This window comes from Alligator sinensis, unplaced genomic scaffold, assembly GCF_000455745.1.
Source record: "Alligator sinensis unplaced genomic scaffold, ASM45574v1 scaffold527_1, whole genome shotgun sequence".
NCBI classification, from domain to species: Eukaryota; Metazoa; Chordata; order Crocodylia; family Alligatoridae; genus Alligator; species Alligator sinensis.
Window position 1 is genome coordinate 583,318 of NW_005841958.1, and position 26,182 is coordinate 609,499.

At 41.4% G+C, this 26,182-nt stretch overlaps 1 protein-coding gene across 1 annotated transcript in view; it reads right to left on the minus strand.

The window, feature by feature from the left end:
• Window positions 1-6: 6 nt before the first annotated feature.
• SEC23IP (SEC23 interacting protein) overlaps window positions 7-26,182 on the minus strand; it is a 36,681-nt gene continuing 10,505 nt past the window's right edge. The window contains exons 9-18 of the mRNA XM_025200194.1: window positions 25,481-25,599; window positions 24,750-24,920; window positions 24,109-24,204; window positions 20,112-20,312; window positions 16,673-16,828; window positions 15,079-15,181; window positions 13,674-13,859; window positions 12,811-12,973; window positions 8,193-8,275; window positions 7-3,717 (exon numbers count right to left, since the gene is read on the minus strand). Coding sequence (XP_025055979.1) covers window positions 8,194-8,275; window positions 12,811-12,973; window positions 13,674-13,859; window positions 15,079-15,181; window positions 16,673-16,828; window positions 20,112-20,312; window positions 24,109-24,204; window positions 24,750-24,920; window positions 25,481-25,599 — 1,277 coding nt within the window. The 3' untranslated portion in view covers window positions 7-3,717; window position 8,193. The remainder of the gene's footprint in view (window positions 3,718-8,192; window positions 8,276-12,810; window positions 12,974-13,673; window positions 13,860-15,078; window positions 15,182-16,672; window positions 16,829-20,111; window positions 20,313-24,108; window positions 24,205-24,749; window positions 24,921-25,480; window positions 25,600-26,182) is intronic.

A 26,182-nucleotide genomic window follows, 5' to 3' on the forward strand; every position in this document is an offset into this window, starting at 1 on the left:
GGTAGCGCACCCACTGCCACCACCACCATTAATGTCCCTAACTAAACCAGCTTCTCGTGAGGCCTGGCTGCAACACGCCCCGCCGCCCCGCGCGATCAGATGGGGACAAGCAACTACTCTGGAAGATGAAGGAATGGAAGAAGACAAGAGATGCTTCTGAACATGGAGGAGAAGGCAGGTTGGGGATGGAAGTTCATGGATGGTCTGAAAGGGAGGTGTCACTGTGCTACCATATGCCCTCTGGATAGGCCCCTGCTCCATCCCATTATATTCAATGTATACAGAGGTTACACATGCCCAGCTTATGCAAGACTTCAACAGTTTAACAAATGCCCACCAGCAGACACTTTAGACACCTAAAGTCCTTAGAGGTTAGACTACCATTGGGAAAGCGTTTGGAGTTTCTCAGTGGCACCTAAACGTTCAATGTAGGCACCAAAGTCTTAGCTTTCAAAATGTATGCGCACACACCTACCCAACAACCCCAAAAAACCTGCCTCAAAAACATACAGCCTACGGAGCTAAAAATCAAGAATTACCAAGTGCAAAAATAGCACAGAAGTTAAATGCATTCTCTTGCTTGAACACTATCTCCTATAACGCATTTTCTAGTGCTCTACAGGCTTAAATGGTATTCTGGACTGGCACTGTGGGATATCATATTTATTGATTCAATTGCTTCTAGACAGCATCTTTACCAGTTAGCATCTACTTAAAAGATTTCTTCTTCTAGTTGCCTGCTCTGAAGACAGGAGTAATAAAAGACTTGTTCATGGGCAATTAAAAATTCTGGTCAAAAGATGTCCCACTACCTCCAACAGGTTTTGCACAGTTGTGCCTCACCAACAGCACTGCTATACAGGTTTCCCTCGCTTTATGCTGTACAAGCGTTCCTAGAAAATGGCACATAACTCAAACTCACATAAAGGGAATCCACTTTACAATGTAACAAATAGACCTCAGTTGTACTGACCCCCAGACCAATTTCTACCATTTTTACAAGACAATTTTGGTACTCACCAACAGCAGACAGTATACACAAGCGCAGGGTGGCTGGGACTAAGGGGGTTCAGCCCCCGCAAACACGGGACCGCAGACTCCGGGCAGCTGCAGGAGGGGTAGTGATGGGTGTGCACACAGCTGGGATCACAGCCAGGCAGAGGCAGCTGCTGCTGCTGCGCGCTGCACTTTGCACCCAGCTGCAGCTGCCCTGGAAGCAGTGCTGCTGGGCTGTGCTGCGCCCCCTGCCCGCCCAGTGGCGGGACACACATGGCATCATGCCACTCCTGGGGCAGCTGCAGCTCCAGAAGCACAAGCACCAGCTGCCCCGAGCGGTGGCCGCAAACGCTGCTGCCAGGCAGCTTCACGGCTCCCGGCTCCCAGGGCACCACACTGGGCTGCAGGGACCGACGCTGTAGCCTGGCCCGGGCAACACCACCTGACTCAGCCTATGGCATCACTCCTACAATGCACCACACAAAGCAGCTGACTGTGGGCTTCTACCACACCAACTGCATAAGAATGAATTTACCTTGAATATAACCAAATTTTTCTATTAAAAGGGTTATTGCATAAGCGTGAATTTGCACATCCAGAACCGATAAAGCATAAAGCAAGGAAACCTGTATTAAGTTCTGGCCGGTTACGAATGGGACCAAATCCAGCTTGTTATTTCAATAAAGCCAATGGGATTAAAAAAAAAATCAGGAAGTTTGTTACTCTAGTAAGCAGAAATAAGTTGGTACATACAGGGGTCAAATAACTTGCAATTTTTAAAGTCAATGTTTACAACACAACACACATTTTCAACTGATGGAGATTATGTTCTCAAAAATGTCCCCTCCCACTCCAAATAGTTGCTTACCTTGTCTTTTTATTAAGTCTAGGGAGGTAAAAAGAAATAAGTACAAATTCTTTGGAATTAGAAACTGTTATTAGCTTTAAAATATGCAAGTAACATACAACAGAAAAATTATTACTGTTAACAAATGAAGCAGTTATTTCCTTTCATAATAATGAACAAAATCAAAAAGCAAGCTGAATTCCCATTAGAATGTGGCTTTAGTATAAAAGTAGAAGTCATATGCAATATTCTCTAGAGTTTTTTTTCCCATTAAATTTATTTGGTTTGCCTTTACGTATTCACTTCAGCACACTGCACACATTCAACACAGCTGAAGATTCTCAGAAACCTTTACATCTTATATGCTTTGGTATTTTATCCTGTACTAGTGGTAACGTGACCTGAATACCATTTGTAAGGATCTGAAAGCTGTTGAGAAACTTTGTTTAATACTGACGGGCTTGGGTTTTTCCATGTGTTGTACCATCAGGCAAAAGGCTCCGCTCTCAGTTTCTGGTGATATTTTTTGGTTAAGTGAAAATAAAGTGGAAGGAAAACTTTACTGCAGTAAACATTGAACCAAATGTTCAGAATGAGGAAGTGACACCACGAGCATCCAAATAGTCAGAATACAAATTAAATCACCAATGGGAGATGTACAAAACCTTGCTGTAAAGATCAACTGACATTAGAGTATTTTAATTATACTAACCAAAAATATATACACAAAAATGTGTATTATACATATACTTTAAAAAAGCCAAACAAACAACTGTGTTCCATGAGAATCCACTATGTAACCATTAGCAAAATGCACCTACTGTAGCAACAGAAGCAAATTTTGGCTGCATTAGGGTTATAGGTACTTACTATTAAGAAAATGAGAAACAACTTGCATTAAAAGTTGAAGCCAGAAGGAAGTTACAGTGGTCACAGAGAAACAAATCTATAAAACCTCATCCCATCCAACTCCCACTGATTTCAGTAGATGAAAACGGAGCGCGGGTCATAGGTCTTGACTCTGCCTGTTGGATTTTGCTCTCACAAGCTTCAAACAGTCTCTACATTCATCTACATTTTCTCACAAGGCAGTAGCCACTAAGCCACACTAAAATCTACATAATTACTAAATTGAAATGATATTTGATATCTTTGTTCCCTGAATCATTTACATAACAAGTTATATAAAGGCTGAACCAACTGCAACAAACTTCTGGCATTTTCTACAGCAAAAAGTCATTTTACCTCTATCAGAAGAAAACTCCTTCAACAGAGGCTTGAAAAGGTTTTATAAAATCTCAGTATTAAGCTTACAGTAGTAAGAAATTGGTTCTGGTCACTTGTCTTAGTAAATACAAACAGCTAGATGTCATTTGTACTAAAGCAGCTTATGACTAAAATTCACATTTTGTTTTTAAAAGATGGAACAACAGTTGTTTTAAGAAAAGCAGATTATTCCCATTTCTCAACAAGTCCTTACTTTAATTCAGAACATACGGCCTTGATGGACACTAGATGTCTGATAGCCAAATGAAACAGCCGAGACGGAGGGGCAGAAATAATAGTTTGCATGCCACAAATATGCTTCACTGGTCACTTATATTTGGCAAGTGTACAATTAAGCTGATTTACAAAGGTTGAAATAGTGTCATTCCAATTACGTGGACCAAACAGTGGTGCTGAGCTTTTCAACGTTCTCAATTTTCTTGAAGTGAAACAAGGAGGCAGTAATCCAAATCCAAGAGCTCTGGGCTGACAGAAGAGGCTGCCGTTGACAGTCTGATTCCTGCCCCATCATCTGTGACTAGGGAAATACTGGGAGTTCTTCAAATCGGTTTTTCAGCAGGTCAGCCGCAACACTGACAGCAGATCAACTGCGGAAAGACAAAACAAAATACCCTCACACACACGCATAAAAGTTTAAACAGATGATCTTCTAGTTTCACACTGCTACAAGTGTGAAAAAATAGACAGGTTAATGTTCTTTTTGAAAAGAAAGAAACCAATTAAGAACACACAAACACCTTTCATTGCTTTTTAAAAAACATCCCAAGTTTTGTATTTTGTGGATTCATTCTACTGATGAGAATTATGAAAGTAAAATGGGAGAGATGGCGGTATGGTAATGGAAATTACCCAGCTTCATTTGCAAATAATAATACCCAACCCCACAACCCGAAAACCTGAACTTTAAATATGACCCTACCTTCTGACCATGGAGATGCTTTCATTATATAATTAATTCTATTTTACCTCATTTGACACAAGTGCTATAGTATTTGAAGCCAGAGTTTAGGAGCTCTGAATTTACAGAAATTATAACGTATCTTTTGTGTCTTTTGGAGGAGACTTAGGGAACACCTCCCCGTCCCCACCAAAAAAAGAGAGAAAATTTTAGGGGTGCACCGATAGAGACTTTTTGGGCCAATACCGATGGCCACCCCAAAATTCGCCCTACCCTCCGCCCCCTGAAGCCCTGCTTCCAGAACCGCTGCCACCCGCCCCAAGGGTAGCCCACCCCAGCCCACCCTCCTCCCCCCCTAGGAAGAAGCCAGTGCCGTTCTGGCCCCAGCCTGCAATGGCAGCCCAATGGGCATGTCCCCCATGCCCTCCTGGGGTGCATGTAGCAGCGGGAGCTGCCCCCCCGCACCCCTCAGACAATCCGTGACTCTGTCCCACACCCTACCCCACCCTGGCTGTGCAGCGCCTGCCCCTGCCCCACTCCCTCCCTCACCACGGGAGCCCCCACGGGTGGGGGGCCTCTATCTGCCCCCCACCACGCCCCTTCCCTCCCCCAACAACAGAAATACCAGCCAATGCTGCTCTCCAAGCCACCAGGCTGCACTCCTGGCCATGTGCATGCACAGCATATTTATTGGACATATTATCGGCCACATCAAGCAAAAAAAGCCAACTGCCAATACTTTCAATTTTCCCTATATCGGTGCCAATCCAATATGGGACCAATGTATCAGTTCAACTCTAGAAAATGTATTAAGTTGTCTAAAATAGCTATGATGAAATAAATAAAAAGAAAATAGCAGCAATTCAGATGCCACCATTACAGTAGAGTAACTAGGAGTGGATGAGAGGGGCACCAACCCCTGGGTGCTGACTTAGGAGGAGCGCCAAAATCTTCCCCAAACTGACATTACAGTCTACACCACACTGCTACTGATTTACAAACAAGAGCCAGGGCATCCAGAGCATGTGCAGGCAGCAGCAGCAGCAACTGGAGACTCATTACAACTCCTGTGCCTCTCCTGCAGAGTTTGCCCAGGGTATAAACTCTGCTTGTTATACTACTGCATCACTAAAACTATTCAGGAGTCAAAAAATTATACCTGCAAGTGCCAGCTATATAAAGCACCTTATGAAAAAAATGATTATATCTTGACATCATTTTCTATTTCAATTAAGCTATACTTCTGTGCTTCTGGAAATCACATTATTATTATTCTCGGATAGCATAGGTTCAGGACTTTATTCCTGAAACCATGAGAAATCCACATCTTGTAGACCCTGCAGCATCACAGTTATTCCAGATATATATTTTACAATGTATTACAGTCAATTCATAAGCAATCATAATTCATAACCCAGACTTTTCCAAAAGATAGATTCAGGAATTAAAAATACCTACCAACATCCCACATATTTTACAAAATAAAAGCTTTATGACTTTATGAAACCTGGAAACTTTTCCTTTGCTCAGTCTACCTCTTAACAATGGAACAGAAAAAGATCTTCTTCCAGATCTCACAGAGTAAAAAGACCTGCGTCCACACTGCATTGATTGAGTTTTATCTATTTCACATATTAAAGACTTAACAAAACCTTAAAAGCTCTGAAACTTCAAAATACTGCAGAAATGTGATTGTTCTCACTAGCCTAAGAAAATCCTAACTTTTCTTCCCACAGAAGGATTTCTTGAAGGTGCTTTATATTGTGTAAGCAAAACCTTTTTGTTATTGAAAAAAAAAAAAAATCAAGGGAAGACATGGAATATCGTTACTTTTTTTTTTTAATTAAGGGCCAGAATACTCTGCCAGCCAGGACACTTGGACTTTAACCCTGGTCTCACATGCTTACTGACTAGCCAAGGGCTGGGATACCCCCTAATAGATCCTAAAGCGATTACATCTGTTCCCACACTCCTGACTGACTGTTGTTCATTAGGCAAGAGAGGATCAGGCTACAATATCTCAACCTCACATGTTCTTTCCTTTGCATGGAAATTGATGTCTATTAGCTGAAGCTCAAAAATCAGAGACTGTGTATTTGTTGTATCATGATCTGCCACTAAACAAACCAAAAACATGGGTATTGAGAACCATTTCAGTAATTTTTTTAGTCCATAAGGGGAACCATTTAAGAAGCAAAAGTAGAGAAAGCAACTCTACAATTACAATGACTTGATGTGTTCTATATAGCATCTAAACAACTGATAAGCAATTGTGTGGCTAAGCAGTAGTTTCAAGTCTGGTTTTTCATTTTATTCTGTTACACTTACAAAAAAAAAAAAAAAAAGGAAAAAAAAAAAGAAAGAAAAAAAAGTGCAGTTGATCGGCTATGACATTTCAGCAAAACAGACCAGCACTGACATTAAGCCAGTGCACAATGCCCGTCAGCAATCATTTATAGTGGCTATTTGATACTCTGAGTACCAGAAGTGTTCCATTATAAAAGCCTATTATTAGGATTGTACAAGCCACACTTCAAGCACGTGGAATACTCCTGAACATTCAGATACTTTCCCTGAGTACTGAAACCCCTGAGCTCTTACTAAACTGGGAGAGCATCAGCATCTCTGGATTTTTATTGGTAACTGTAATCATGAGGAATCGGGAACTTTTTTCTAGACTTTCCAGAAAGTCAGTAAGTTTTTTCTTTGTTTTTTAATATTTTCATATTCCTAATGGTCCCTAATGGAAAATGAGATCAAAGCAATTGCCATTGAACACGAATCTGATTTCACTGACCCACAACCAAGAGAAAAATAAGCTCCCCACTTTATTGATTTCTGCAGCTGTTACTGGCTTGGTTGCTTTAAGTCCAACAATTAGAAGAAAAGACCCAAAACAAAAAGGCGGAAAGCTAAATAATATGGTGCCTGACTGGAGTGCAAGCTCTACCTCATACCTCGTGCATAGCAGGAGAAATTCTCAGACTGAGGACACTCAACTGGAAAACTTAATTCTTAGATATGTTCTGTACTAGAGATACATCTTTATATACAATGGGTGCGTCTACACGTGCACATTTACTGCACAGTAACCTAAATTACTGTGCAGTATGGGCACGCAACTACACATGTACACCAGTACTGCACAATAAATATAGCGACTTACGCCGACTTGGGTATAAATTTGATACCTGCATCGTGCACACATGTAGACACCTTACTATGCAGTAACACTGCGTATGTGGGCTGACTTCAGTCCACGCACAGTGTTACTGAGCTGTAATGCCTGCCGTGTACATGCCGGCCTAAACCCTCTAACTGCACAATAATTTACTGTGCAGTAAATTTAACGCACAGTAAATGCACATGTAGACACACCCAATATAGAGTGTATTTTATAGTTTCTTTTTGAACGGATCTAAATTTTCCCAGGAGTCTAATTTATGCTGCAATTCTCAAAGCTCTGTAGTGTTACTAGCCAAGTTAGTCTACTGAATAAAAAAATACATAAAATGGTCAAGTATGTAAAACTTTTATACAATAGCTTGAGTTCAATGTTTTACAGTTTACTCCAGCAGAGTACTTACAGCATTTCACATTTAAGATCTTATGCATTTGCCCAGGCAGGGGAGCTTTTTAAAAGGAAAGTCATTCAGCTTTCCCCAACTCCCCAGCAAACACGCACTTTAACAGTGGGTGGAATATCACTATAGCTATAACTACAATTTGTACACTGCAGTGACACTGAACAGTTGGGATTGCTTTTCAATTTACTGCATTATACAAAGAATTTCCCCATGACCACTGTCACTATAAGCAGGTTCCACTAACTATATTTAGATATTCTCTATACAACTGTGGTGGGAAAGAACGGTGGGGGAAAAATACAGCTCACGTCAGGCTGATTCTTGCTATCAGCTATAGCAAAAGCTCTGGTCTAATCTACCCTTTTGAAGGGGCAGAAGGAGGAAGCAAAATGTACGCATAAACCTAGAAATTACTTTTTACAGTATTCGAAAGAAATTGTCTAACTCTCTGCTTCACACTGTAGATTTTAGAGGAAAGAGGAGAGTAAGTTATCTCTGGTACCATTCTCACTAAATTATACTGGGATAATTATGGGAAATAATATTAGGACAAACTTACAAAGTCAGGTATCCTTACATCAGTGTTGTGGCTGTTCAGGACTGATGTTCATAGTTCTGTATATCTCTTTGAGAAGCAGCAAGGCAGTATCTTCAGATTCCCTGTGAACAGAAAAGGCTTGTTAATTATTTATAAATCAACTTTATTTCTTCAGAGACACACCTCACCTTAACCTATAGCACATTTGGTATCTGTAGAAAAAAAATACACATGCAACATGATCTTCCTGATCACTGAGGCTCATAACCTCTCTCACTGGACTTGTCAAGTTGCCATTTGCCTCTCATCTAGGCTTTCATTTGCATTCTTTCCTCTTGATCCCCACTGTTAACAGGGCTGGTGTCTTATCTTTTGTGACAGTTAGAGCAATTAAGTCCTTCCTGTCCTCACTACTTCACCTCTCCTTTAATATGCTGCAACTAAAAATCTTCTTTGTTGTCATATCCACCACTTCAATATTATTCTTCTGCTTGAATTCCTCCATTTTGGTATCCCATCACAGTTGCTGTCCTAAAGTTCCTGTTCCAGCACATACCCTGCCAACATCTCATCTATCAAGCCTTCAACTTGCATTTTTCTGATTTTTACCCCAAAGTCAGAATTCAGAATATCCTTCCCAAGTCTCTGAACAAACCTCTCCTGGTGGGCAGGCACCACACTTATACTTTCAGGATATGCTATCAGGCCCAATCAGAACATTACGCGTGCATATGTTACATAATTGTATAAAATAATCATTCTCCTGCCCAAACCAAGAACAATTCAAATGGCATAGTATCTCATTATACTCCTCTCTTCCTCCTTAATCATAGGCTGTTACAGAACCTCATCTTATATTCTGAGGGCTAAGGCCTCTCCCCAAGAAACTGACTTGTCTGTAAGATGTTACACACATCTATGGCTATTACAAAATAAAAGTGAAATGTTCAATTTAAAATAGTTTTTTTAAAATCAAATATGTAAATATTAGACAGTGAATGGCAAAAATGCTTTTGCAATTGCCACTGATGGCTATAACGAGCATGACAAGAGCCTTAATGTAAAGCTACCACACAATTCCACAAAGAGGACAATCTGAATTCTTGGGTCATTAGCCACTGCACTGCTCTTACTCAGATTATGCAAAAGAACAACGAATTTTTAGGCAGGTAACTATAACTACAGACTGCCACCTTGTGGCAAATAAATACTACTACTTAGAATAAAGATAATACAGACAAGATGCTGCATGTCCTTGAAGAAGAAAATCACTACTATGGGAATTCATCATCAATTGCTCAGGGGAAATCCAATGACTAGAGGCAAATAGTTGATACTGCTCATAGACATAACGACTGGAGCATCAATCTGAATATCCCATATGCTGTCAGCAATTGATTTACCATGCTTTAAAATCAGGGGGGTCAAATTAATCTGGCCCCGTTGGGCAGATGAATGGCACAGGATCGACTCATGGGCTGGATCAAACTATGCCCCTCCTATGCCTGCTCCAGCACAGGCAGCATCCACTAGGTTAGTCAAGGACACTGGCCCAAGTGAGCGCAGCAGGCAGCACACACCCCAGAAGCTGCATGTAGGGATGGTCAGGCACAGCAAGAGGGGCAGTACCAGGGGATGGATTATGGGGCTCTGTGGGCTGGATCCAGCCCCAGGCAGTATATTTCACAGTAAGAGCCCCTGTTAGAAACACTAAGAGACTCAATAAAGTTTGATTTCAAGCTTCATGCTTTATTTTTTAAACTATTTATTTTATTTTCCAGAAGCACTTTGGCACATGCTAGTAAGCACCTACTCGTGTCTCTGACTATAAAAATTACAAAGCTAGTTTTATTTAGCAAAGAGGAAAAACAAATTGGAAATAGCTCGTTTAGTTTCCTTTTGTTGAGTCAAGTATCAACTGCCATTTGCAACAAGATGCAATCATTTGGTTTCTTAGGATCAGTTGTTGCTCATTTTATATAGAAGCTGTGTTATCAAATACAGTTTATGTACCATCTGAAAATAAACAGGCAATGCCACATATATGGAAGATTTATGCATCTTATTGCACAATTATAAGATGCACAAAGTGAGCAATTAAGAATGTGTAAGAGAAAAAAAAACAGATTGATAGCTTTCTTAATAGTGTATTGCATGGCTGATTATATGTTGATATTGAAATCTGCTCATTTTATATTCATGTGCCATAAACAGTTTTGATGGCAATATGAGCAACAATGGCATGTAAGTAATGAGTTATAAAACAAGATCTACCATGACAATGTTTCTTTTAATTTTTATTGTTATTGTTGAACTCTCATGACAGTGTCCCTACCCCCCCTATTTATTCCCCCACACAATAAGTTTTGGTGCTCTACTGTCATTTCTTCAGGAAGAGTGATTTGAAAAAAATGTAGTTATCAAAACGTTCACGGTGCTCTCATCTTGCTTGGAAAATGATCATTGTTACAAGCATGTGTTGTGTGTATCCAGTTCAGAACAGGGGTAAAGTGAAGGCAAAGCATCCTACTGGAGAAAGGAATATAAATTTGTTTTTGGGGTAAAAGCTGTTCACATTTCAGAAAAAAAAGATAATGCTATGTAGATGGCTTTGTGTACTTTTGAGAGTGACATTCAATGATAACCTCGGGTGCGGGGACAGGAATTAAAGGACTGGATGGTTTCAAAGCAACAATATCATACACACACCAAAAATACCATGACAAACTCTAAGTAGAGTAGACTGAAAACACCATCTGCAAGATAGGTCAGTCTATAAATAAAAGTGTGCAGCCACAGAAACGTAAGATATCCAGAAAGGGAACCCTATTAAAGAGCTGACTCTTCAAATAAAGAATTAAAAGAATTCCTAACTTAGCAGGGTTAAAAAGGGATAAATTACAAACAAAGAAAAATTAAATCAGAGTTCAGGCCAGGAGGCTCAGATGGAGCAAGAATGTTTTCAGAGAGATGGGCAGATGGCCTAAAGTAGGTCTTCCAATTTCTAACTTGTTCGAGTAGTGTGTACAAATTCCATGTGAATGCACACAGGCAATATTTAAATCAGAAGTCTGAGATTTAAAAAGCAGTCCAGCATTCCCCTGATAAGGTGCTTATTAACATGACTTTGAAATTGCAGGTCAGACAGAAAGAACTGAGGTGTTTATGCTCTTGGAGATAGCTTGAATTAGCATACCACTCAAAAACAGCAAAAAAGTTACATAGACATTTACAAGGCTTTTACTCAGCTTTACATTAGAAGCCAAGGAATATTTCATATTGAGTTGGTGATGAGATCTTGCCAAAAATAGGAAGAAGATAGTGGCAGAAGGCTTCTTTAAACAGAAGAATAGATTTTATTCTGATTTATATTGAGTAGAAAATCTGTCCCTCTGGAATAAAACTTCCTAATGCTAAAAATTCATAAGCCGTGTCCAGACGAGTGCAGCCATGTGGTATGCGGCACGGCAGACCCACCTGCAGCACAACACACCACACATTCAGGTGTTTCCTGCACTGCTACCTTGCAGCATAGGAGGTTTTTTTGATCCTGGGACATCGCAGGGCCAAAAAACCCACGTGAAAAAAAAACCTGGGTGGCAGCGCACACTGCCCAAAAATGGAGCCTAACCAGCTTGAGTCACACCCCAACTGTTGTCCAGGCTCCTAGCGGCAGGATCACCCTGGCTGCAGCTCCCTGAGGCCCCCACATAAGGCTGCTGAGACCAGCACAGTTTTGGCCCCAGACTCCTCTACCCCACCTGGGTTAACTGGTCAAGGCACAGGTGTTCCCCAGGGCCACATAGCAGTGGCACTGCTTCTTGTCCCCGGGGAAACAAATGCCCAGGCTGACATGGCCATATGCACTAAAATCCCTGCCTCACCACATAACAAGCAAGGAAATCACCAGAATGGTTTTCCTTTCCATCATGATTCAAAACTGGAAGAGAAAATATTTCTCCCAAAGAAGACACTTGACCTACATCACATATTTGTTACTTGCTTTAGACATTTTTATATGGTCCCTATTACTGTAACCCTGATCACTGGATAATATTTAATCTCCTTATCATCCTAACACCTTTGGGTGGCAGGAAAATGGTTTTTCAGCACAAGGAATTAAGGTAGTGAGACTAAGGGTAATATTTTCAAAAAGGCTTAGATCCTAAATCACTTAAACACATTTCAAGAGTCCCTTTGGTTTTCATTTTAAAAAAAAGAACTGGGCTTCAGGGCTTGCTCAAGATCACACAAATGGCCTCCCAAGTTCTAGGCTACCATCGTAGCCACTGGAACATTCACTTTCAGGACAGTTCATAGTACACTGCTGTGTCAAAGATAACCCAGTTTTACCTCAGCTCTGATGTGTACTAGCAATATCACAGCAAAATTACTTATTTTCTGCTTGCTATTGTTTCTAGCTTGCACCTAATATGTTCTTTATAACACTTCACTAAGCCCCATTTTGAAGAACAGGCAAAATATATTTCTGTCAAAAGATAATCAGAAATGAAGTGTATGTGCATGGTATTTTGGGGATCCTCCAAGATTTTGTTATTAAAAATACTCAGAACAGAATGTATTAAAGAGTTAAAACTGTAATTGCACTGGGAAAGCAATTTTTGTGGATGTGTGGAAGTGAATATTTAATTCTTACCAATAACACAGGTGACTCTGTAGAGCAAAAAGGTATTCATTGAAGCTTTCTATTGGTTTTTCTTGCAAAACATAATCAATACGGCGTCCTCCATTTAGCATTCCAACCTTCACAGATAAATCCTCATCCTTCAAAAGATCTGGACTTTCAGTGATCTTTTCAACTACAATTCAAGAAGTAGTAACATTTCAGCCAGTCACAAGTACAATCATGCCTGACTGTTCAGTTCCATCGCTGTCAATAATTATCACAATCAAGAAGCAAACAGATTAATGAACATATGGATTGATATTGAGATTAAGTCCAAAGAGTATATCTACCTGCAAAAGCAAATTATTGCAATCTGTGTCCCTCAGCAGTAATGACCATCATCAGTTTTGCCTGCATGAAACTAAGGAACTGTTTGCTCATTCTGCACAGATATAAACTCAATACACACTGGTAAATGAATACCTGCCGCACAAGTCACAGCAGGCAGGAAACAAGCTCTTTGCCTCCCAAAAGACTAACATCTCTGTCTAAGTAATACTCTTACAGTATTTATCTTTGTTTCTGCACATATACCCAATACTTAATTTTTGTCCTGTCAAATTTTTGTCCTAATCAAAAAGCAGAAACTCTCCAGATGTGAAAAAACTTGTTTGTGCTCATTTTGGTTAGACTACAGCTGGGAAGATATATCAGAAAAGACTTTTAGTGTAAAGTGTTACATTTATGTACAGGACAAGGAAATACCATAGCAAATATGAAAAGTTAGGTTTCCCTAACAAGATCAGGATGTAATTCAAGGACATAACATTTAACCATTTAACAACTGTTTGATATTAATATGCTAACAGCACACTAGTAGAATGCCAGCCTACCTTCTACCACTTGTTTTTCTTCTTCTTCTTTAATCTGATTAGCTACTTTCTCCAGTTCTGCCTGCAGCTGAGTTGAGGAGGTGTGAGCACGAGCAAAATCATTAAGTGTCTGCCAGGCACTCTTCAATGAACTGATAAAGCCTTGTTTCAGATCAGCTCCCATTCGAGAAAGAGAGTCTTTCAGCTCTAAAAAGATGACCATACCAAAAGTATTTAGTTAGTGCCCATCTAAAAACAAAAAAGTTTCAAATAAAAAAAATCCCTCTACTGTCCAAAGGCACCCATTTTTTGGTAGATATATGCCCATCATGCTGTCAATATGATCTTTTACCATTTCTCTTATTTAAAAGAAATTGGAAAATATTCTCTCCATGAAATCATTCTTTCGCCACTTATAATTTTTCTAAATAAAAAGTTAGAGAGAAGTATTTGCTAAGTTCTATTAAGAGTAGCAAACCAAAGAAAGGAGACTTCTTCCTCAGTTTGCTTCTAACTCTTGCATTTGTAGTATAAAAAGTTTGAATTTGCAAGAGTTTTCAAGTCCAAAGTTGTGATCCAAATCATGGTCTCCAGCCACTTAAAGTCTCACTGTGTGCCTCCCTAGTGTAGCCTGAAAGCTTCCTACATGCCTGTAGCATCAGTTCTACATGAGCATAGAGCTGTTCTAGTCTGAGTAGCTAATTCCCACCCAAATCCACTGGCACTGAGAACTAGACAGAATAACACCTAAGACCTCAGAGAGACCCAATATGACAGGGAGGCTCAGAACATGCCTAAAACTCATCAATAGGATTGGGCTCTGTACAACATGTAAGCTGTCATTCAGCAGTCACCAAGGAAAGAAGAGAAGGAAGGAGGTGATGCTGCTGCCCAGCCTCTATATCAGGGGCAGGCAATTATTTCAGGCAGAGGTCTACTTACTGAGTTTTGGCAAGCCATCGAGGGCCGCATGACAGGCAGCCAGGGACAGATAAATATTGAGTAAATTTTTTAAGGGCCCCGTGGGCCAGATAGAATGGCCTGGTGGGCCGCATCTGGCCCGCGGGCTGCATTTTGCCCACCCCTGTTCTATGTAGCGTTTTAATGACTGGAGTACTTGCCCAGGAAGACAGAGTTCTGGTTCCAATTTTCAGGTTTTCAAAAAAAATTAGTAATTATGGATGCTTGAGACTCTTTAAATAGGTGTAATTTCAGAACAATCAGAACCTGCCCTTTGCAATTAAGCATCTTCAGAAGAATGTCAAATTAGGCACTCCCCCAGTGTGCATCCCCACCTTCTCAGCCCCCCAAAATATCACCAGTCTCTTGGGAAGTGGCTTAAAACATTTGTTACATTAAAAAGTTGTAGAAAACATATATAGGTAGGTAGGCAGGTAATCTGGACTTTTTTTTTTTTATTATTTACCAAGATGAAGTCTTTTTCTGCCTTTGTGATGTGGAATGAGAACTGGTTTTACATCCAAGTGTGGAATAATCATAGGTTCTAACCTGTAAGCTACTGGGTCAAGCTGTAAACGAAAGGAAAATCAGAATCAAAGATAAAAAATTGCAAATTTACTCAAAATTTTAATTAAATGTCAGTATAAAAAACCCAAACCTGTTAACTATTAGCAAAGATAAACATTTGTGAATTCTGTTCTACTTCAGTTTCATACTTAGCTCACTAATGTTCATTTAAATTTCAAAGTTGCTGCTGGTTCATGAATCAGTAAGTTTTCATTCTAAATTCAGACACTCTAAGGAATATAATAACAGAAGAGAGCAAAATAATGCTAACGTGCTGCATTATGGGCACAGAGTATCCTTCACTAGAGAATTAGCACACCAGTAGTCACTGTGCTAAACCAGTGGCTCCCAACCCCTTCTTTTGCTGTGACCCTAAATCTGGGCTGCGACCCCTGCCCGGCAGTGCCAGAAGAGCCCAGGCCAGGCTGGGATCACAGGGGGCAGCAGCGGTGAGAGTCGCATGGACAGTGCACCGGGAGAGCCCTGCAGGCAGGAGAGGCAGAGTGAGGGGCGGACTCCGCACGACGCTGATTTGAGGTGGGACCTGAGGTTGGAAGCAACTGCGCTAAACTATGCACGAAAGCGAGCTGGGGCAGAAGAAGACAACTAGTGCATCTCTTGTTCCAAAAAACGCATACAACTGACTGGTTTGTACCAGTAACGTATTGGGTGCAGACAGAAGTGCAGCTCCCCACTGTAACCAAGAACCAAGGGAAGGGGAATGTAGCAATGGTTGCAAGCCTGCAGCTGGTTTCCCCGAGCAATAGCCTTTGCTCAAAGCTGGGCTGCCAAGTTTTCATAGTGGGAGTGGGGAAAGGAAGCAGAGGGAGCTCATTCTAAGGGCTCCCCAGCCAGCACTGGAGGGTGGGGTGCGTGAATTGGAGCCCCCCAACCTGGAGAGGGCTCCAGTACACCCACCCCACCTTTCAGCAAGGGCTGAAAAACCTCCAGAATAAAATCCCTTTGTTCCTTCTCCCCTCCCATTCTGAAAACAGCTCAAGGCTGGCAGGCAGGGCAGACAGAAGTTACAGAAGAGGGTCTGCTTTGAAACATCTTCATCTGACCCCTCATACAACGAGGGGTCAGATTTTTACCCGACTGGCCATTTTTTAAGCTGTCTGCAGCCATGCACTTGTGTTTGGTCATGCCTATAAACTGCTTTCAGTGGCCAGATAAGGTAAAAATTGTCACTTCTGTCTGTGCCAAAGAGCACCATGGCTGAGGCATTAAAAAAGCCAGAGAGAGCACCATGACAAAAAAGCAATCCCTAAAGTTTACTATTTAGATTCCAGAAAATGAACTAGGGCTTTGGCAGTTGGGCTTGGTAATCAGGCTTACTATTTATTAAATGCACACCTTCCCAAAAGCCACCATTTCTCTGAACAATCTATAACACTCCTTATTTTTTTTAACTTATTAGAAGATAAATGCAGTTCTTTCCACCTTCTTTCTATGTTAATTGAAATTCAATCTCAGAAGCACTTCTCACTTACTGGATGGTAAATATTGAAGAATCCCTTGCAGGTAGGAAGTCTGTAGTTTTCATCAATCTTCTCTACTCCTCGCACAGTGAGGAACACACCAATTGGAGAACCAAGGGCAAAGAAAATTTCTGGTTCGAAATCTAGAGTACTGTGAACCACGGAAACCTAACAGGCACAGAGTAATGAAATAAAATAAATGGTTTCTCAGACTTGGCAGGCAATTAACTTTAAACCTAACTAGAAAAAAAATCATATTTGACTTAGTAGGCCAATAATCCACAAGCACACTCCAGTGCAGAAGAAATAATTTCATAGTAGTTAGGGGTCAGAAGGGACCTGAATAGATCGTCTAGTCTAACCCCCGCCACTGGCTGGAGCACACGCTGGGATCACACGACCCCAGACAGGTGTTCATCCAACCTCTTTTTGAATTTACCCAAGGTAGGAGCGAGGACTCTCTAGGAAGTTGGTTCCAGATCCTAGCTACCCTGACAGTAAAATAGTGCCTCCTAATCTCTAACCCAAGCCTATTCTCTAGCAGCTTCTGGCCATTGTTCCTCATCACCCCAGGTGCTGCTGGGGGGAATAGGACTCTTCCTATTTGCTGCTGATATCCCCTAACGAGTTTGTAGGCAGCCACCAAATCCCCCCTCAGCCTCTGCTTGCTGAGGCTGAACAGGTTCAGGTCCTTCAGCCTCTCCTCATAGGGGCTGCCCTGTTGCCCTCCAACCAAGTGGGTGGCCCTCCTCTGAACCCTCTCAAGGCAGGCCACATCCTTCTTAAAGTACGGTGCCCAGAACTGGACGCAGTGCTCCAGTTGAGGCCAGACCAATGTCATGTAGAAGGGGAGTATCACCTCTCTGGACCGGCTTGAGATGCATCCTTGGATGCATGACAAAGTGCGGTTGGCTTTGCTGGCTGCCGTCTGGCATTGGCGGCTCATGTTCATCCTGGAGTCAATAATGACTCCAAGATCCTTTTCTGCCTCTCTGCTCGCAAGGGGGGAGCTCCCCAGCTTGTATGTATGCTGTGGATTCCTTCTCCCCAGGTGCAGCACCCTCCATTTATCTACATTAAACCCCATCCTATTACCATCCGCCCACCTCTGTAGTCTGTCTAAGTCTAATTGCAGCCTCTCTCCCCCTTCGAGTGTGCCTACCTCTCCCCACATTTTGGTGTCATCGGCAAACTTGGACAATGTGTTTTCCACCCCCTTGTCCAAGTCGCTGATGAAGATGTTGAACAGTGTAGGCCCCAGGACTAAGCCCTGGGGGACCCTACTGTTCACATCCCGCCAGGTCGAGTACGACCTGTCCACCACCACTCTCTGGGTGCGCCCCATTAGCCAATTTTTGACCCATCCAACTGTGTGGGCATCAATGCCACAGTCGCTCAGTTTATTAATGAGAATGGGGTGAGAGACAGTGTCAAAGGCCTTCTTAAAGTCCAGAAAGACTACATCCACGGCGACACCATCATCCAGGGATTTAGTTACCTGGTCATAAAAGGCCGTCAGGTTGGTCTGGAAGGACCTGCCTTTGATGAACCCATGTTGATTTTCCCTTGGCATGATCTCCCCTGCTGGCCCCTCACAGATGTGCTCCTTGATAATTTTTTCAAGGATTTTCCCCAAGACCATTGTGAGGCTTATGGGCCTATGGTTTCCCGGGTCCTCCTTCCTTTCTTATAGATGGGGACCACGTTAGCTAGCTTCCAATCTCCGGGCACCTGGCCCATGGACCACGATCGCTTGTACAGCCGGGCCCGGGGCACAGCAATCCCATCCAACTGTGTGGGCATCAATGCCACAGTCGCTCAGTTTATTAATGAGAATGGGGTGAGAGACAGTGTCAAAGGCCTTCTTAAAGTCCAGAAAGACTACATCCACGGCGACACCATCATCCAGGGATTTAGTTACCTGGTCATAAAAGGCCGTCAGGTTGGTCTGGAAGGACCTGCCTTTGATGAACCCATGTTGATTTTCCCTTGGCATGATCTCCCCTGCTGGCCCCTCACAGATGTGCTCCTTGATAATTTTTTCAAGGATTTTCCCCAAGACCATTGTGAGGCTTATGGGCCTATGGTTTCCCGGGTCCTCCTTCCTTTCTTATAGATGGGGACCACGTTAGCTAGCTTCCAATCTCCGGGCACCTGGCCCATGGACCACGATCGCTTGTACAGCCGGGCCAGGGGCACAGCAATGACCCCTGCCAGCTCCCTCAACACCCGTGGGTGGAGGGCATCAGGGCCCGCAGATTTAAAAACATCCAGCCCTTCCAGAAGATCCCTAACTACTTCTGCGCAGACCCAAGGCCTGGCAGTGCTACCCTCAAGATTGTTTTCTTGGACAGGGAACAGGACAGCTCTCCCACCACAGGTAGGGGCAGAGGCAAAGGACTTGTTAAAGATTTCGGCTTTCTCGTCTGGCGTCTAAGTCTAACAGGGGCCCTACACTACCCGGTGCCTGCTTCTTACTCCCAATGTATTTGAAGAAGGACTTTTTGTTGTCCTTAATCCCGGCCACTAGCCTAAGCTCCACCCCCACCTTGGCCTTCCTAATGGCCATCCTACACTCACGGGCCAAGGAGGAGTATTCCTCCTTGGTGATAGCCCCTCTCTTCCACTGGGTGTACGCCTCCCTTACGGCCCTCAGGCATTCTCGAATGTCTTTGCTGAGCCATGGGGGTTTCAAAGCACTCTTACCCCCCTTCTTTCTCTCAGGGACTGTTACACTCTGAGTCTGGAGGATCGTCCCCTTAAGGTATGACCATCCCTCATGGATTCCCATAACCTCTACCTTTTGGGCCCTCAGTGCCTCCCCCACTGATCTCCTAAGTTTGGTGAAGTTGGTTCGTTGAAATGATCTGTCAACACTGTCTATAAAGAGAACACTTACAAAGACACCTTAAACTCACACTTCTTTACTGGATTTAACCCAAACTAAGAGGAGGTATCAGTGCTTTAAAAAAAAAAAAAAAAAAAAAGGAATAGTTCACCTTTAAGAAATTAATGAATAGTTCAACAGGCTATTCAAATTTTAGATCTACAGAGTTACAAAAAAATGAAATATGTAAGTATCCAAAGAAAACCTAGTGCAGGGGGACTGCGCCTTATGATCTACAAGGTCCCTTCTAGCCCCTACAATCTATGAAAACCTAACTGACCACTCAGCAATGCAGCCATAATATGCTCTTAATGTAAGAAACCATGATTTAGTAGCGTGGTTTAAACATAGTTTACTGGGCTGCTGAAAGGGAAAAAATGAATCGTGATGGCTTCATTGCTAAAAAGACAAGCCCAGGTTACATTAGCCAACCCTCCCCAACCTACCTGCACACTGACAGATACTGAAGTCCTATGCCTGACTATAAGTGGGATACTAAAGCAGCCTTAAGAAAACACATACAAGACTGTTCTAAACCAATCATTTGAAGTTATACAATCTTACCTGGCCAGTACCAACTTCAAAATACTCATATTCAATGCTCACAGAAGAAACAGAGGCACCCACAGGAAGCTTTCTCTTTGACTGCTCCTGTAGTCTACCACGTTCTATAGAGGAGACCGAAGAAACTGCTTCTTTTGCCTTCTGAGCAGTTTCTTGAGCTTGCATCATTGCTTTTTTTTCTGTTATTGCCTTTTTCTGTTCCTATTAAAACAAAGCTTTGATTTAAACTGATTTACTAGAGATCTCAGGAACACGCTATTCTCCACCCTCCTCACCACACACTCCCTCCCCCAAATCCTGAATTGGTAAACATAACTATGGGAATCTAAAATTAAGGATTTGTGGCACATGAAGCAGGAAAACTTTCAGGAAGTCAAATAAAGGATTAAATATAAAAGACAAAGAAGCCAAACTGTATTGCTGAAACAGCAAGCACCACATTCTTTGATTTTTTCCAGATGATGATGATGGATTGGTAACTAGATGTGGTAACACCAAAGTTTAGTTTGTGTTAAGATTACTAAAAGAAGACAGCCAGAGAGCGTTCTTCCATTCATTAGTCTTTACAACTAGTATTGTTTATAGTGAAGTTAAAATTAGCTTTCTTTATTCTCTGGAAAAATCACAGAGATTATTAGTACCTGACTACAGAGTAGGAGAGAGAGAATTATCTGTGTATACAAGAAGTCATGAGCTACCTAGAATTAGTTGGTAGCTGTTTTAGAGTATTCTGCTATTAAGTGATTTTAACACTTAACACCAAGCTCTAGTGTTAAGAGTTAAAGCACCAATTTAAAGAAGTAATCTGAACCTGTAGTTGAAAAGAAATACCTTTTTAAGTGACTAATTAAAATGGATTTCAATTAATTAGGTTAAATGATATTTCAAAAACAATTAAAGGGCACAAACTCAAGGTCAAAAGATACAGGGGTATGTCATAGGACTGACTAGGACACAAAGGCAAAGCTAAGTCGTACTCAAATCTAGCTCCGATCAATATAGTCTCTAAAGATAATTTCCAGTTTTTGTTCAGTGGCCTACAGTGTTCCCTATAAAACAGACCTGCTTTGTTACTATTTTAATCTCTCTACATCAGCATTAATCCATGCCAACACATCAGTGCAGTGTGCTGATCAACAGTAATATAACAAAGTAAGTTTCACTGTTCAAACAAAATTTCTGAGCTTTAAACAATCACAGAGAAGCAGAGTTGGAAGGAAGGCCCTCTGGAGAGTATCTAGTCCATACCCCTGCCTGACATGATTCACTACCTCAACATTTTATCAGAGCCTTCACTGCTTCTGGATTCGCTGACGGTGGTACTTTTTAAATCAGCAGCAACTGGTTACAATGAAAGCTTTCACAAATTTTCATATAGGTGAGTCTGTCAACAGTTATGAAAAAGACAGTTTTTGCTAAAAAGCTCGGAAAAATTCAAGCAAAACTTTTGTTAAAATTCTCAGACAGTATAACACCCAGTCACATTTTTTCACTTCAGGTCTGGGGTGTCGTCCCCTTTAGGTCTACATGACATCAACTGCTGAACAACACCTAGAATAACTTCACCCGCGCATTCGCAGGTTTGAAGCATACAAGCAAGAACAGGTGGCACGTACTTGGGGTCATTCTGAGTTAGGTCACGCTGCGGCAGCAGCACAGTAAACTTGTCTTAAGACACCTAAGACCTGGCTACGTTTACCTCCTCATTTCTCCACACGCTCAATCACAGCAGATATGATTAAGGCTCCTGTTCAAAGCCAAATTGATGCATTTTGTATCCCATCAATTCCCCCCCCCCAGGATAGGAGGAACTAAGGTAAAAGCCGATTTTATCTAGTAAGGAATGTAGTGATTAGGGCATGGGAAAGAAACTATTCATAATGAGCCAATATGATCTGCCCACCAGCACTGTTCACTTTGATACATGTTATTTGATAGTAATTCAGTGCATAAAATAAAACAGGTCGGGCAAAATATTCTGAAGTAAACACGTAACTTCAGAATCTGAGGTCCACTGATTTGCAGCTAGGCATTTGAAAAAAAAAGCTGTAATGACTATTTGATTTTGTATGCTCTTCTGACAATATAAACACATAGTTTGGTTTAACCTTGTCTAGCTAAAAGTATATTAGGAAAGAAGGGAAGTTAGTATACCTGATGAAGTAAGATTTTTTTTTTTTTATACACACACACACACACACGTAATATGACCAACTTTTTTCAAATCAAGCAGTTATATAGCAAAGACCATCTTATATCATGTAACATCACAGTGAAAGGCTCATTGTTAGTAAAATCCCCCAGGTTCTTGAAACAATTTTCAACAGTTGGGCAGAAAATTCTTTATAAAGAAATAGTGTAGGTGCCTCCAAAAGTTGCCAAAAAACACTTTATACTTGAAAAACTCATTTAATTCAAAATGAAGGGGACCAGAAAGTGCTGACTTTGAAATAAGTGGGTTTGAAATAAAGGTACCCATACTGATTTGCATACGTGTATTTAGTTTAAAGGCAAAAAGCTCATGATATGGGATATAGTTCACTGGGCTGGACCCCAGCAAAGTCAACAGCATTTCAAGCCAGGGTTACCCCAGAGCTCAGCACTACTCAGTACGTATGTGAACTCCAGATATGCCCCACAAAACATATGCCAATTAGCCCCCACTTGCAACTGGAACTGCATGTCTTGTCATGAATCTTGGGACCCTCCAAAAACGTGTATGTAGACAAGGCACTGAGCTGCCTGGTCTGGCTCCACCCCAGGGAGGGCAGGGCCACACCAGTTGCATGCAACAGGCCACGAGAGGGGGCAACAGAGCCTCTCATCTACATACGCATTTGGTAACATTTGCCAGACATTAAAGGCTGGTGAATAAACAGAAATAATTGGAAACAGGACAGAAAGGCACTACTCAGCTTTGGGAATGAATAGGAAGTTGAGATGTATTTGACGTTGTGGTTCACTGTGACCTGAAATGGAGTCAGGGGGACAGAGTGTAACGGCTACTATGTCTTATTCAGGTAGGCTGTCCTAACTCAGCTTTATGGCAGGTTTCACCAGCATCTTTGCCCAGTATGGGCCTTGGTCTTGGAACATGTTTAGCATGGGCTGCTTTCAAACAACTTTATAGTTGATTTCTATGACTGAGCATATGCTGCAGCAATTAATGATAGATAACATTTTTAACAAGGTATTCCTGGTCCAAGGGACAAGAAAATGGCTTAGAATTGCAATGTAACCATACATTGAATTTTCTGCATTGTTATGCATACAAAAACCTATCCTTTTGGCTGGGGGGGGTGGAGGTGACAGTAGCATCAAAGTATCTGATACTTTAAACAATCCAATATCAATCTAACCTGTGCTTGGACGTGACAACAATAAGCATGTTAGATATAAAAGGAGTGAAATCATTTGGGCTACTATATAGCACCAAAAAGTTAGTTAATATAAACAGAAAAAATATGGGTGCACCTGCAATTAATGCAACACAAGAAACTCCAGAGCAGTGTTCACAGGAGTACATTGCTCCTGAGCACAGCATCTACACGTGCACCTGAGACAGCAGCACTTTGAACTGGAGACAGAGCAGCCCTGGGCTGGCAGAAGGGTGAGGGGGTCAGCCCCGAGCTCCGGACATTAGCAGCAGGCAGTGGAGGAGTTGGCTGGAGCACGAGAGTGTGGAGCCACGTAGGTGACCCCCTGAGCCTGCTGCCAGCCCAGGGCTGCTCCATCCCAACTGGAAGTGCTGCTGCCCCAGTCACTGTTCACACATACATTGCAGTGCAGTAAATGACTGTCCCATAAGATAGTACTGTCCTCAACAGTACTATATTAAGGAGGAGTTAATTTACTGCACCCTAATACCAGTGCTCGTGTAGACAGTAGTGCTTTACTGTGGAGCTACTTAGTTAACTACACAGTAAAAGCTCACGCATAGATGCACCCAGTGAGTGGTAATGAGAACCTAACATAAATACCTTATGTGAACATTTACCTGTTCAGCTGCTCTGTCTTTTACAAAATTAGCAATTTTCTTTCTTGGTCCAAGAGGTATTTCCATTTCCTTCAGGTCATCAACTGTACACATCAGCTAAAATAAATGACACCATTTTTTACAAAAAAATACAACTTAAAAACGAGTTAAGAAATCTAAGAAAGCAGGATTATTTTACAATGTTACATGACTCTAAAACAGGGGCAGGCAATTATATCGGGCAGAGGGCCGCTTACTGAGTTTTGGCAAGCCATTGAGGGCTGCATGACAGGCAGCCAGGGGCAGATATATATTAATTTTCTAAATTTTTTAGGGGTTCTGCAGGCTGGATAGAATGGCCTGGCGGGCCACATCCGGCTCATGGGCTACATTTGGCCCACCTCTGCTCTAAAAAAATCAAGCATATATATATATATATATATATATATATATATATATAAGATACTTAAATATGTGCAAAAATCGGACAACAAAATCTACCCAGCATAAGAAGTCCTGGAGCCATAAAATGTATTTCATCTTAATGTCATGTCTCATTAAAGTTGGGATTTTTTGCCTATAAGTTAACTATTTCCATGACATGAAACTCTAAAGTAAACATTTGTCCATCCTACAATTATAGTTGAAAATACTGGTTGTACCAGAGATTCCATATCAATTCTCTCTTTTTCAAATATACTGATGTATTCGGTAAGACTGAGCATTTCCAGAGTCTTCTGCAAGGTTGGAACTTCATCATCCATGCTCGGTTCATAGGACTCATCACTAGAGGGAGTAACTGAAGTACCCAATGAACTGGTATCTTCTGTTATCTTAAGACAAGATCAAAGGAGCATAATCAGGTTGTCAGACAGAAGGAATGAAAAACAGTACTGTTAACATCTAAAACTGTTAATCATCACATGTGAAGTTTTAATGGCACATACAAACAACAAACTTTTCAACTAATATTGAACTAAGCTAAATAACAACTACTAAATCTGACAATGGTTTTTAGATATCCATGATGTACACAAATGCACTCCCTCCATATCTTTACCTTTCTTCTACAGATCAGGGAACAGACTTGGCGATTCTTTGTCCTACACCATATGGAAGGGCCAATATTGATTAACAAAGTCTGCAACCCAGCTTGATACTCAAAACCAGTAGGTACAATGGCCCCTGCTGAGACTCTGGCCTCTTTAAGCTCATACATTCACTCTTCCTTTTAACTTACAGACCATAGAAACACAAATCATCTACATAATTAGTTTGTTAAAACTTACTATTGCATCATGTGTAGCATTTAACTGGCCAGAACAGTTCTGACATGAGAAACACCCACTAAAAACAAGATTAATCTACCTAAAAACAGACATGCAAAAAGTACCTGCTTATCAGAAATAGCAACATCTTTCACAACCCCATTTACAGCAGAGAGATAGCCAGAGCTTCCTGATGAAGCCAAGTCTTTCTGGTTGGACAGTATGTCAAACAGAATTAAAGAACCTGGAAATATAAAATAAGAAACGAAACTGAGTAAAGTATTCAGGTTTTTCCTGATCTAGTAAGGTGGGGTTTTTGGGGGTTTTTTTAACTAGGAAAAGTATTCCTATGAAATAAAGGCTTTGAGGTTCAGATATTAAAAATTTACATACAGTTGAGAATTCTTGGAACAGAGGATGTGATTTATTGACTTCTTTGCTTAAGTTTATTTCACTTGAATAAGTAAAATAGCCAAAAACACATTTTTTCACCAGCCCGGGCTGTGGCCACTTTCTAGAACCCGAAGCTAGAGGTTCTCACTGCCAGAGCTGCATATTGCTTATTAGACAAGCAAGTATTATTTGTCTTTTACCAAAGGGGATGCTGATGGAAATTATAATTAATGCAGGCCACACATATCAAGTCACTTTTTTACCCTGGATTAGAATCCAAATTTTGTGGCATTCAGTATCATGTTCCAACCTCTAGATCATACTGCCTCAAAATTTTAAGTAGAATAAACTAAACTACTTATCAGCCTTTTGCATTTAGAGCTAGCAACATCCAGGACACTATTACCATCTATCTACCAGATGAGCCTTTCCCT